Genomic DNA, 12,866 nt, shown 5'->3' with positions numbered 1-12,866 from the left:
ATAAAATGAACCTTCAAAAAAAACTTTAAAAGATATTCTATTAAAACAATAAAGCATACACACGTGCATGAACACACACACACACACACACACATTCTGGATATTCTAGTACAAACTTGAAACTACTAGAGGACTGCCTAACACATGCTTTGTATTTACTAATCACTTATAAATGTTAAAAGAAAAAAATTCAAGCCATCAAATCAAAAAATTAACACAAGTTCAAATATATAACCACCATTTCCCATTGAAAAGAACACAGTGAGTGTTTTCATTTTCTAATGAGGTACAAGTTCACAGCTGTTACTGATGGTAAACAGGGCAAGGATTAAAGGGCAGAGACGCCTCTCATCTAGTTCAGGCTGTGTGACAGGAAAATCTGGCTTGAAAACACAAGACCAAAATATTTCTCTAAGGAAATTAGGTCAAAGGGAAAGAGATTAAACACCACTATGTCTCATCTTGATTAGAAGGCTGCTTAAATTTAACTTGGATACTGCATCTGTAATACAGGGTTATGGTGAACCATGTTCAGTATATACTCAAATTCAATGGCTCAATTTTACTTATTGAAATACTATGGAGGGGACATGAATTTATAAGGCATAATTTTTAACTCTTAAAAATACTCTAAGGTGGGCCACACACTCCCATGGACTGGAGACCTGGGCAGAGCGAAAAAGGGGAAAAGTGGGCCAGTGGGGTGACCCAGAGGGTAACAGTGCATGCTGCCAAGATTTGATGACCTGAGTTTGACTCCTGGGAACCATGTATAAGTAGAGAACCACCTCCTTCAAATTGTCCTTGAGATCCTGTGTGTGTACACACACACACACACACACACACAAGCAGACACACACGCAGACACACACAGAGATAGATAAATGTAGTGAAAACTTTTATGGAAGAAGGAAAGGGAGGAAGTCAACAGGCTGCCGCACTCCCTTTCTGTTTCTGGGGCATGAGATGAACGGTTCTTTTCCATCACACATTCCCAATGGCACCATGTTCTCATCTAAGTACACAAGGCCAAGTAATGTCCTGAAACTATGAGCCAAAACAATACTTCCTCTTTTTAAGTTGTTCTGTCAGTACTGTGTCACAGAAACAAGGAGAGTACCTGACACAAAAGCAGAGCCCACATGGTCCACAAACCCTGAAACATTTATTGTTTGACTTTTCCAGAAAATGTTTGCTGACTTGTGCTATACTATGTTTAAAAGAACCGTGAGGCAACAGCATCTGGGCATGGATCTCGTACCTAGAACACACATGGAGTTCTGCAACATTAGACATCTCATTTATACAGGAACAGTCTTCAAATAGTCATTTAGCCACAGAACACTCACAAATGGCCAAACAATACTAGACATTATATATAGGTCACTGGCAAAACACAAATTAAAACTACATAGTGAGTCATAATCGCAGTGCCTTTACAGAGTAGGTGACAGAAATCCCCAGACTCTAGAATTTTACTTCATCGTGTCGGATTTGTCTAGAAAGTCTCATGTTCAGGTCCACCACTTTCATTTATGACATTTTATTCTAACTGATCTCTCTTTAACAGGTAAACCCATGAAGGATACCCCTTGTGGTCAAACTGCCCAGTAGAGTTACTTCAACAAGACTGTGTTAGCAGGGCCAGTGATGCCTGTGCACCTTGAGTCCTAGCATGCAAGAGGCAGAGGCAGAGGCGGGCAGAGCTGTGCTTGAGGGCAGTCTGGTTGACACAGTAAGTTCCAGGCAGAGCTGTGTGTGAGGGCAGTCTGGCTGACACAGTAAGTTCCAGGACAACAGGAGCTATGTAGAGACTCCGTCTCAAAAAAGACTTAAGATGGTAAATATGAAAATGTAACTGAAGTATTGACATTAGAGATAAAATATACAGTGGGGCAGGACTGCAACCCTGTCCTTAGGAGGATGAGATCCTGGAGCTCAAGGCTAGCTGGGTATACAGCAAGACTGTCTCAAAGCTGGGGAAAGAAAGGAAGGAGAGAGGGGAGAAGAGGAAAGGAAAGGAAAGGAAAAGGGAAAGAAACCTTCGGACAGGGACACAGGAAGACTAACGTGTGGTACAGTGCAATTTCCCTTGATCTTTTTTTTTTTTTTTTTTTTTTTTTTTGGTTTTTTGAGACAGGGTTTCTCTGTGTAGTCCTGGCTGTCCTGGAACTCACTCTGTAGACCAGGCTGGCCTCGAACTCAGAAATCCGCCTGCCTCTGCCGTGCTCTGCAAGTGCTTGGATTAAAGGCGTGCGCCACCACCGCCCGGCTCCCTTGATCTTCATTAGCTCTAAAGCACGTAGGCAATGAGTCACTGATGCCACAGACTTTGCTCTTACAGTTCAGAGCACTGTCAGAAGTTGCTTGAACCATTAATCATCACCAAACACTTCCTAAAATCAAGAATTCCCTCTTCTGGTACATCAGTGCCCAGGAGAAATGACTTTGATACATAAACGGCTGATCCTCCTGGCATATGAGCTACTTAATAACGTCGTGATGGGTTGGTATATGCTCGGCCCAGGGAGTGGCACTATTAGGAGGTGTGGCCCTGTTAGAGTAGGAGTGTCACTGTGGGTGTGGGCTTTAAGACCCTCATCCTAGCTGCCTGGAAGTCAGTCTTCCACTAGCAGCCTTCAGATGAACATGTAGAACTCTCAGCTCTGCCTGCACCATGTCTGCCTGGATGCTGCCATGCTCCCACCTTGATGATAATGGACTGAATCTCTGAACCTGTAAGCCAGCCCCCATTAAATGTTGTCCTTTATAAGAGTTGCCTCGGTCATGGTGTCTGCTCACATCAGTAAAACCCTAACCAAGACAGAAGTGCTTGAAGAATGTAGCAATATGGTATAAGTAAGTCTTGGATTTCCTAAAATCCAATGAATATACTCAGGAAAACTCACAAAATCCAAATCTGAAATGAATATATGAAGCAAATATTTTCTCTCTTCCTCTTAGAATGTAAAGTGCTACCAAAGTGCTAGGAATTTTTATTGTCTTTAGAACACTTAGAGAATGACAATGTCAGGAAAAACTAATTCTGGTTTATATAATATATAATTTCTATACATTCAATGGCCTGTAGCAAAAGGGGAAAGAAAACTCAAAATACTTACATACAAAGGTCTCTACATGTGTGCACAAGTCGCCACACTTAGGACAGCGAAGCTGGTTTCCACCTTTCCCAGAGTTCCCAGAGCCTGATTTCTTACTGCTCCCTTCAGCTACTGATTTCTAACGTTCACGAAAGAGAAAAAGGTATAAATCACTCGTGTCAGATGACATTACATGTAGCTTAGCTGCAAACAATTGGTATTAATCTTAAAATTTTATAGTTTCAGGCTGGAGAGATGGCTCAGTGGTTAGAGCACTGAGTTCAATTCCCAGCAACCACATGGTGGCTCACAACCATCAGTAATCGGATCCAATGCCCTCTTCTGGTGTGTCTGAAGACAGAGACAGTGTGCTCACATACATAATACATGCATACATACATAAATCTTCAAATTTTTTTTATAATTTCCATGCTGGAAATATTAGTATGGTTTGTATCTATTGCTACTGGTGTCAAAAGATCTACTATAAAAATCAAATCAGTCCTAGTTACTATGTATTTATCTACAGCCATTTCTAAAAAATATATACTCATAAAAATATATAATGTATATGGTATATACACACAGAGACACCTATTTCTTTGGTGTTTCGAGACAGGGTTTCTCTGTGTAGCCCTAGCTGTCCTGGAACTCAACTCTGTAGACCAAGGTGGCCTAGAAATCACAGAGACACCTGCCCCAGCTTCCTAAGTGTTGGGACTAAAGGTGTGCAGCACCACTGCCTAGCTAATGATTCCCATTTTAAATGAGATTTTAAAAGCTACTTATAGGAATAATCCAGGCTGGTGGTTCACACCTATAATCTCAGTACTCAATACATTGGATCAAACCAGGCTGGCTTCAAGCTCACAGAGATTCACCTGCCTCTTCCTCCCAAGAGCTGGGATTAAAGATGTGCACACGACAACCCAGCTTAAATCTTTATTTTGAAATTTTATGTGTACTGGCTTTTTTACCTGCTTGTATGTCAGCATACCACATATGTGTAATGCCTGGGGAGGACAGAAGAGGGCAACAGATCCCTGAGACTGGAGTTATAGACCGTTGTGAGCTGCCATGTAGATGCTGGGAATTGAAGCTTAAGCCTATGGAAAAGTAGCTCTTTCTCTCCTCCCCTCCCCCCCACCCCCCTTCTAGGTTTTTCCAGACAGGGTTTCTCTGTCACCCTAGCTACCCTGGAACTCACTCTGTAGTTCTAAGCTGGCCTCAAACTTTAAAAGACCCACCTGCCTCTACTTCCCAAGTGCTGTGATTGAAGGTGTGCACCACTGCCCAGCAGCAGCCATTTCTTAAACACTTGCAGCAGTTAGATTTGTGTATGAAAATGTGTGTTCCTCACTCAATCTAATTACGTCACTATTTAACGGCAGTTTATGCTCAGGATATTAGAACTTTACTCTTGGCTTACTAAACAATGAGTACACAAGTACTGTCTCCTACAAACTAAGCACTGAATAAGCTGGGCATGGTGGGCACTCAGGAGGCTGAAGTGAGAAGACTCCATTCCAGCGCTGCCTGGGTTACACAGTAAGTTTCAGGACAGCCTAAGTCACAAGGAAACTGCCTCAAAAAAACCCCAAAACTAACCAACAGAATACAAAATAAGATCAACTCAGATTCTTCAGATCATTTTATCTAATTTAGATTTCCTACAGAACACATTTAAACTAACAGAATACATAACACTATTATTATATTTAGCTCTTTAAAGATGTGAAATGTATAGATAATTAATAAGACAAAAATAACCTTATTTCCATCTCCAGAGCCATCCTTGTTTGCCCCATCTTTTGAGGCAAAGTATGCTGGTGTTTCTGAAAACGTTCTCAGTGGGGCTCTGCGCAGAATCTGCGTGTCCAAAGTCCCCAGTCTTCCTAAAATTGGCACATGAATGCGCCCACAAGAAATACCTGGAGGAAGAAGGAAGTCTGTTAGTTTTCATACCAAATACTGGTGTGTCTCAATAGATTCCCAGGAGGCTCGGTGGTTAAGAGCACTGGCTGCTCTTCCAGAGGACCTGTGTTTGAGTCCTGGCAACCATAGTTCCAAGAGTTCCAATGACCTCTTCTGGCCTCTGCACCATGCATATACGTGGCACACATACATCCAGTCACATATATATACCCACATAAAATAAAATCTTAAAATGAACAAAGTCCTGGTAAATAAGAGTTAAACACAAAAAGGTTGAGACACGCCAGCTTTCCCAGAAAAGCGACACACCGTTCTGGAAAAAGTGCTTCCAGAAACAAGCCAGGTCTTGAAATGTACTGATTCAGATCAGTTCTCTAAAAGCAAGGTCACACAGGTCATAGTAACCTATGGCTCTTTTAAAATATGACAGGAGTTTAAACATATATGGTACCTGCAAGTTTTTTAAAAAGGTCTTCCATGTACTATATTTTTTTGTGTACTACCTGAACCTTGAAGATAAACATGTGGCAACTTTTGTCTCTTTGGTTACCTGAAGGTTGTATCACTTTTTTGAAAAATTGCTTCTCCACGTATATGGTTGTTAGACAGTGATCAGAATGGTGGTTGTTGGGGGGGAAGGAATGGACGGTTTTGGTTGGACAGTGTTTTAGTTTTACAAAAGAAAGATATATAGACATGGATTGTGGTAATGGTTTAACAACACGAAAATGTATAGCTGGCAAGATGGCTCAGCAGGTAAAGGTACGTGATGTGCAAGCCTGAAGAGCGGAGGTCTCAGGTTGACTCCTGAAACCTCCATGAAGATGAAAGAAGAACATTGGCTCTAGGGAGGCAGAGGCAGGTGGGTCTCTATGAGTTCAAGAGCAGCATGATCTACAGAGCAAGTACGCTGTCTCGAAAAACAAGAATAAGAAAAAATTAAAGAAAGAAAAAAGCTGACTCTACAACGATGTCCTCTGGCCTCCACAGATATGCCATGGCATATAAACCCATAAGCACACATCACAGATACATACAAATTATAATAACTAAAAAATATTTAGTATGTATTTAATACTACCAGAGTATACATTTTTAAGTGGTGCACACTTTTAATCCCAGTCTCTGACACATAGTTCAAGGCTAGCTTAGGCTACCTGTAACACTTCGTCTCAAAGAAAGAAACACACAAAATACATTCCATGCCACAAACACACACACACACACACACACACACAAACACATGAGTACCCCAAACTGGGTACCGACAAAGTGGCACATGCCTGTAGCTTGTAAATTTATCGCTCAGGAAACTAAGACAAGAGAATTCCTAGCTAGAGATTAGCCTGGACTATACAATGGAGAAAAAAATTAAACAAGGCTAGACAGCACAGGCTTGCAATCCTAGTACTTAGGTGATGCAAGAGGACCAGTCCAAGGTCATACTCAGATGCATGTTGTGTTTGAAGTCAGCCTGGCTATATTAAGACTGTTTCAAATAACTAAAAATGATGGCTCAGTGGTTAAGCACTTATCCCTCTTCCAGAAGATCCAAAGTACAGTTCACAACTGTCTCTAACTCCAGGGGATCTAACACCCTCTTTCTGGCCTCTGAGGGCACCTAAATACATGTGGTATACACTCACACACAGTCTGACAGGTAGACAGAGAGAGAGAGAGAGAGAGAGAGGGAGAGGGAGAGGGAGACGGAGAGGGAGAGGGAGAGGGAGAGGGAGAGGGAGAGGGAGAGGGAGAGGGAGAGGGAGAGGGAGAGGGAGAGGGAGAGAGAAAGAGACAGAGAGAGAAAATTTCAAAAAGGAAGGAAGAAAGGGAGGAAAGATGCCTCGGGAGTTAAGAGCACTCTAACTGCTTTTTCAGAAGATTTCCAGTTCAAAGCTAAGAATCATTTGTAACTTCAATTCCAGGGAATCTGAAACTTCTGGTGATCAAGGATACTACATGCATATGATGCAGACATACATGAAACAAAATATTCAAAAAGTAAATAAATAAAAATCTTTATAAAACAACAACAAAAACTAAAATGATAACGTATGCTGGCATTCTCCACATTTGGGAGACAGAGGCGGAAAGATCACCTCAAGTTTATCCTCTGCTACATACTGAGTGAAGCCAGCTGGACCAGCGATTCTGGTTTAAAAACAAAGGACACCATCATAAATAAGCAGACTTTAATGAAATACATCTTATAGAAAAAGGAACCATTTTAAAAATATTATTATGTTTTTGTTTTTTCAAGACAAGGTTTCTGTGTAGCCTTGGCTGTCCTAGAACTGACTCTGAAACCAGACTGGCCTCCAACTCAGAGATCTGCCTACTTCAGCCTCCCGAGTGCTGGGATTAAAGTGTGTGCTATCTTAAAGTATATCTGTATTCCTCTCTTGATGGACATCATGCTGCTCTTGAGCTGTTTTTCACCTTTTTCTTTTTGTAAGATACATCTCCTTATGCAGAACTCACCTGAAACTCAATATGTAAACCAGGCTGACCTTGAGCTGCCTCCTGGAGATTCCTGGCCTATGACTCCTGATTTCTGGGATTAAAGGTATACACCCCCATACCAGAGTGTTTTTTTCCTTTTTCTTGATTTATTATTACTGTGTATCTGTATATGATATACACGTGTGGGCGCAAATGCCACGATGTGGCGGTCAGAGGACAACTTTGTGCAGTCCTCTTCTGCCTTTAGCTGGGTTTCAGGGAACAAACTAAGATTGGACAGAGAGGTGAATGGCCTTTGATTAAAAACTGCATGTCTTTCAGTACTATGGGGCTTAAAAACCTTACATAAACCAAGACACTATACTGAATCCTTAAGGTGGCTTTCTACAAGTTTACCAGTGCTGTTAGAAGACACTAAGTAACAATAACCAAAAACTGGTAGAGGAGAGGTTAATAGTTATATTTAAAAAACCATTTTTCTTCTCTCTTTTTATTCTTGTGAATTCATTCTTTAAATGTCATTTTTATGCTATCATGGACTTGCATGTCTAAGTATACAGTGTTTCTGAATACAAAAACCAAGGCAACTATACAGACACCATAAAAAACACTACCTGAACCGGGAGGGTGGTGCAGGCCTTTAATCCCAGCCTGGTCTACAAGTAAGTTCAGGATAGCCAGGGCTGGTTACACTGAGAAACCCTGCCTCAAAAGCCTAAAAATACTACCTGAAAAAATAATTTATGTGTCATTTAAACTTCTGAAGTTGAGGATTTCTTTACCGGAACTTTTGTCATGGTACTATAGTGCTGTTTTAACACACTGTAATCCATGACGATGAACAAGATGCCAAGTCACTAAACTGATGGTCTCCAAACTCAAGTGTGCATTAGTGTTACCCGGTGATTTTGTTCAAACACTTCAGGCATTCTTCCCTGGTTCTGCAGAAGGTTAAAGGCAGGACCCAAGAATGATCTTCTAACAAGGTGCCAGGCTGCTGCTGCTGTTGCTGTAGCCAATGCAGCCTTGGGACTGAACTTCAAAAAGAACTGTACGAAATAAAGTGGCCACTCATGAACCACAAAACCCCCTCAGAAAGTACAATCAGCACACTAACTCTCTTTTGTACTATGAAACCTACATACGCTGGTACATTTCTGAACAGATTTCAGGGTTTTGTTTTTTTTTTTTAATGTTATGCTATAAAATACATAACAAAGAAAATTCACTACACTATGCTAAAGAAGAGAATCAAAAAAATTAAGGCTTGGTGGCACAGGCCTACTGTAGCACCCGAGAGGCTAAAGCAGGGGCCGGTGACATGGCTCATGAGGTTCAATCTCTGGGAAACACATAGTGAAAAACTATTCCCACAGCTGTCCTCTGGCCTCCATAAGCACAGTATGACCATATATGTGCACATACACACCCCTGCACACACCCAAATAAATAAAATGTAATTTTAAAAAAGAAAACAGTGGGTGGAAAAGCAAGATGTTTAGGTCCAAGCCAGCCCAGACTGTAATATGAAAATATGTGATTCTGACTGGTGACAAAATCACAGACACTTGTAAGACTGTTATGATGTGTGGCCTACTTTGATTATAAAAGAAAATGCTATTTTCCAGTTAAAGAGTAGTGGAAATATGGCTTAGGAAACCTGAATCCTACCTATTGACCCCTGAAAGACCTGTGAACTTCAGGTGAAAAACCCCTGAAAGCTAAGGAAATATTTCTGTACATTTTGTAACACCGTTTGGCAGTAATGATAAATGCCAGTTAAAAGTTAAACCATCGAATTGGAGAGATGTCTCAGCTGTTAAGAGCACTGACTGCTCTGCCAGAGGTCCTGAGTTCAATTCCCAGCAACCACATGGTAGCTCACAACCATCTATAATGGGATCCGATGCCCTCTTCTAGTGTGTGTCTGAAAACAGGGGCAGTGTACTCATATAAATAAAAAAAATAAATCTTAAAAAAAAAAAAAAAAAAAAGTTGCCGGGCGTTGGTGCACGCCTTTAATCCCAGCACTTGGGAGGCAGAGGCAGGCGGATTTCTGAGTTCAAGGCCAGCCTGGTCCAGAGTGAACTCCAGAGTGAGTTCCAGGACGGCCAGGACTACACAGAGAGACCCTGTCTCGAAAAAAAAAAAAAAATGTTAAATAGTTAAATAAACCATCTATGAACATCTGTCGTACAGATAAAGCCTTTTGAGTTTCAGAGCAGCTGCCTTCTAAAATAATAAGGACCTTTTATTTTAAGGCTGTTAGGAGAAAGCTAGGCCTGGTGACACAGAACTGAGTCCCAGCTGCTTTGATGGCTTAGGCAGGAGAAGGATGGCAAGTTCAAGGCCTGCAAGGGTTACAAAGAGAACTTAATGAAGCACTGTCTCAAAACAAAATATTCTTAAAGGGCCAAGCACTTGCCTAGCATGTATAAGACCCTTGGTTCAATGTCCCACTATGGCAAAAACAGAAATACAGTGATCCACAGCTGATGCAGGAGGACCACGAGTTTGACAGCTGCTCAAATGCACAGTGAGTTCCAGGAAAGTATCAGCTACATACCTTGGGTGCTGGGATTAAAAGTGTGACATGGCCGGGCGGTGGTGGCACACGCCTTTAATCCCAGCACTTGGGAGGCAGAGGCAGGGGGAATTCTGAGTTCGAGGCCAGCCTGGTCTACAGAGTGAGTTCCAGGACAGCCAGGGCTACACAGAGGAAACCCTGTCTCGAAAAACCAAAAAAAAAGTGTGACATGACAGCCTGACCCAGTGACTGAATTGAAGGAAGTCAGAAACTGAAGAAGTTACAACATCAATTCCACAATTCTCCCACCCAAAGTCAGGGTCAACACTGTCCCTGAGAAGTGAAATGCTGAAGTACTTCTGAATGAACATACTTAAAATACAAGTCAAGCATATTTAAAATTTGTCTGTCTGTCTGTCTGTCTGCTCTGCTCTGCTCTTCACTACTTGTAGGACTCTATTTTACTCTTTCTACCTTACAGGCCCAGGGTTGAAGTCAGGTTGTGAGACTTGGCAGCAAATGCTTTTATTTGCAGAGCTCTCTTTCCAACCTACTTGTCAAGTCCATTTAAATATATATATACAGTGGCTGGGCGTGGTGGCGTATGCCTTTCATCCTGGCAATTGGAGGCAGAAGCAGGTAGATCTGACTCCAAGGCCAAGACTGGTCTATAGAGTTCCAGAGACCTGGCTTGCCCTTGCCTAAAGACTGCTGGAACTAAAGTCATGTGCTATAACCTCGGGGCTGACTCTAGGAATTTATTGACTAAATCTTATCAAGAACCCCTCCTGTCTAAAACAATTCCACATTCCAATTACCCTTCTTAATGCTGTTATCTACTTTACCAAATTTAAACATGATGAACTTAATACCCCTAGTACCCAACAGTAATTAATACCTTAATCCCTCAATGAATGTTTATCAAATAATACATTAAAAAAATAGTTTCTTTTGAGTGTTTACAAGTCAAGTCTCTGGAACTGGAACACCTACTTGAGATGTGGCAATGTTTTAAGAGTAAAATACACTTACGTGTCAATACTAAATGCTTCCGCCTATGTCACTCCATTTCATGTGTATTATAAGCTGCCAATTATACATTTAGTAGACAATGATGGCTTTAGAATTAGTAAAAAAAAAAAAAAAAAAAAAAATTAGGAAAACAGCTCTTATTGACTCAAAGGTCGTCATGAAAAAGGTTAAGTTCAGAGTCTAACAAGACCTAGCCTCACAATCTGATATGCATAGACTTGAGGGAGAGAAAAATGGGTTTCCTTCCCGGAATCTCTTGGCAGGTGTGCACTCTGTGGCAGGACCTGATGAATAAGGAAGTAAACAGAGCCGCTCTTAGAGGCTGATCCCAGCTGTCAAACTGGGGAGGCGGGCAAACAACTGTTGCTATGTTTAAGTATTTGGGGTCATTCCAGTGGTCTTTTCCCCCCACCTCCCCGCTGCTTTCTTGGGACCCCAAGTTTGCCAAAGATCTGGAAGGCCAGCAAGCTGTGTTTACGTCCTGTCGTCGATGGCACAATGACAGTGACAGACACCCTGCGCTGCCCGTCCAGGAGATTAGCTGGACAACCGGGCAGGCAGAGACTCTCCAGAAGTGACAGGCCCCAGCAGGGCTGCACGGGGGTCACTTTTTAACGAGTGAGGGTCGCACTCGGCTCTTCTCCCTAAGTTGAGGCGAGATGGCCCCGTTCCAGCCCCCAAGGGTTTTCTTCCAATCTGACAGCCAGGTACTCCGGAGGCTCGCGGCACCTCGCAGCCTTCAAGCCCTCCTCCTCCCCCGGATCCCCACCGGTTCACTCGTGGGCACCGGCTCGGGACTACTTCGTTACCTCTCTGCGCGGAGGTGAGCGAGCTGGTGAGAAGCCGGGCGGCCGCAGCGCCGCAGGTACAAGCGCCGCAACTGGACATCTCCGCGGGGCCTAGGCCGGGGCTTCGCGCCCTGAGGATCGAGGGGGCTCAGCGGCCCGATTGTGCCGCTCGGGTGTTACGCTGACTGGCTCCGCTCCCTTCCGCCGGTTCTATGCTGGCGCAGCGTCCTCCCCACCGGGCAGCCAGGCCCGGGCGATCCCAGCGTCCCACCGCCTTCTACTCGCCGGAGCAGACGCCTCCCCTCCTCCCCTCCCTCCTACTCTCCCCCATTCCCCGCCCACCCCGACCGGGGAGCGTGCGCGCGCTTGCGTCCTAGACCCGGGAGGGGGGGCGTGGGTTTACGCTGCGCATGCGTGGAGACTAACGCGAGCGCAGAGACTGGGGCGGTAACCTGGGCACCAATGAGCGCGCTACGGCAAGCGGCGAACCCAAAATTTCGCGGTCGCCCACTTTCCCAGGAAGCGCCTTTATTCTGAAGTTTAAAACGTTTCAGACACGTGTCGCGTCGAGAGTTGTCCCTACGTTTCTTAGGAGCGGGGGAGATAAAAGCGGAGAAGGGCGGGGATCTTTTTGTAAGTGATCGGAAGACCGAGAGTGTACTTCAGTGGTAAAGACCGTAATCCCACGTAACAAATGTAAACAGACAGTGACCCCCAGGCGCTTGCACCCCCGCAAGTTCCGTCCTTCACGGACTCCACATCCTAGCTTCCTTTATGTTCTCGGTTTCGTTCCACTTGCAGCATGGAAATGGTCACCTAATCCCATTCCCACCCCCAGCAACAAGTCGGATAGAGACTGCTTTCCTTGCTTTTTCAAGCTTTGTGATGATAAAGTTTTGATGTTGCTAGTTGCCTGTGTGGATTTTTGTTTTGTTTTGTTTTTGTTTTTGTTTTTTTTTTTTCTGAGAGAGGGTTTCTCTGTGTAACCTTGGCTGTCCTAGAACCCCCTCTGTAGACAAG

At 43.3% G+C, this 12,866-nt stretch overlaps 1 protein-coding gene across 2 annotated transcripts in view; it reads right to left on the bottom strand.

Moving 5' to 3' along the window:
- The window catches only part of Clpx (caseinolytic mitochondrial matrix peptidase chaperone subunit X), a 36,126-nt gene extending 23,905 nt beyond the window's left edge, over positions 1 to 12,221 (bottom strand). Inside the window, exons 1-3 of one of the 2 annotated variants that reach the window (XM_076925799.1) lie at positions 11,868 to 12,221; positions 4,872 to 5,032; positions 3,123 to 3,240 (exon numbers count right to left, since the gene is read on the bottom strand). In XM_076925799.1, the coding sequence (XP_076781914.1) occupies positions 3,123 to 3,240; positions 4,872 to 5,032; positions 11,868 to 11,946 (358 nt within the window). In that variant the 5' untranslated portion in view covers positions 11,947 to 12,221. The remainder of the gene's footprint in view (positions 1 to 3,122; positions 3,241 to 4,871; positions 5,033 to 11,867) is intronic. The other variant, XM_076925800.1, reaches the window with a different exon arrangement.
- Positions 12,222 to 12,866: the final 645 nt, after the last annotated feature.

This window comes from Arvicanthis niloticus, chromosome 26 (assembly GCF_011762505.2).
Source record: "Arvicanthis niloticus isolate mArvNil1 chromosome 26, mArvNil1.pat.X, whole genome shotgun sequence".
NCBI lineage: Eukaryota > Metazoa > Chordata > Mammalia > Rodentia > Muridae > Arvicanthis > Arvicanthis niloticus.
Note: the sequence above shows the minus strand (reverse complement) of the source record. Positions and strands in the feature narration are given on the sequence as shown.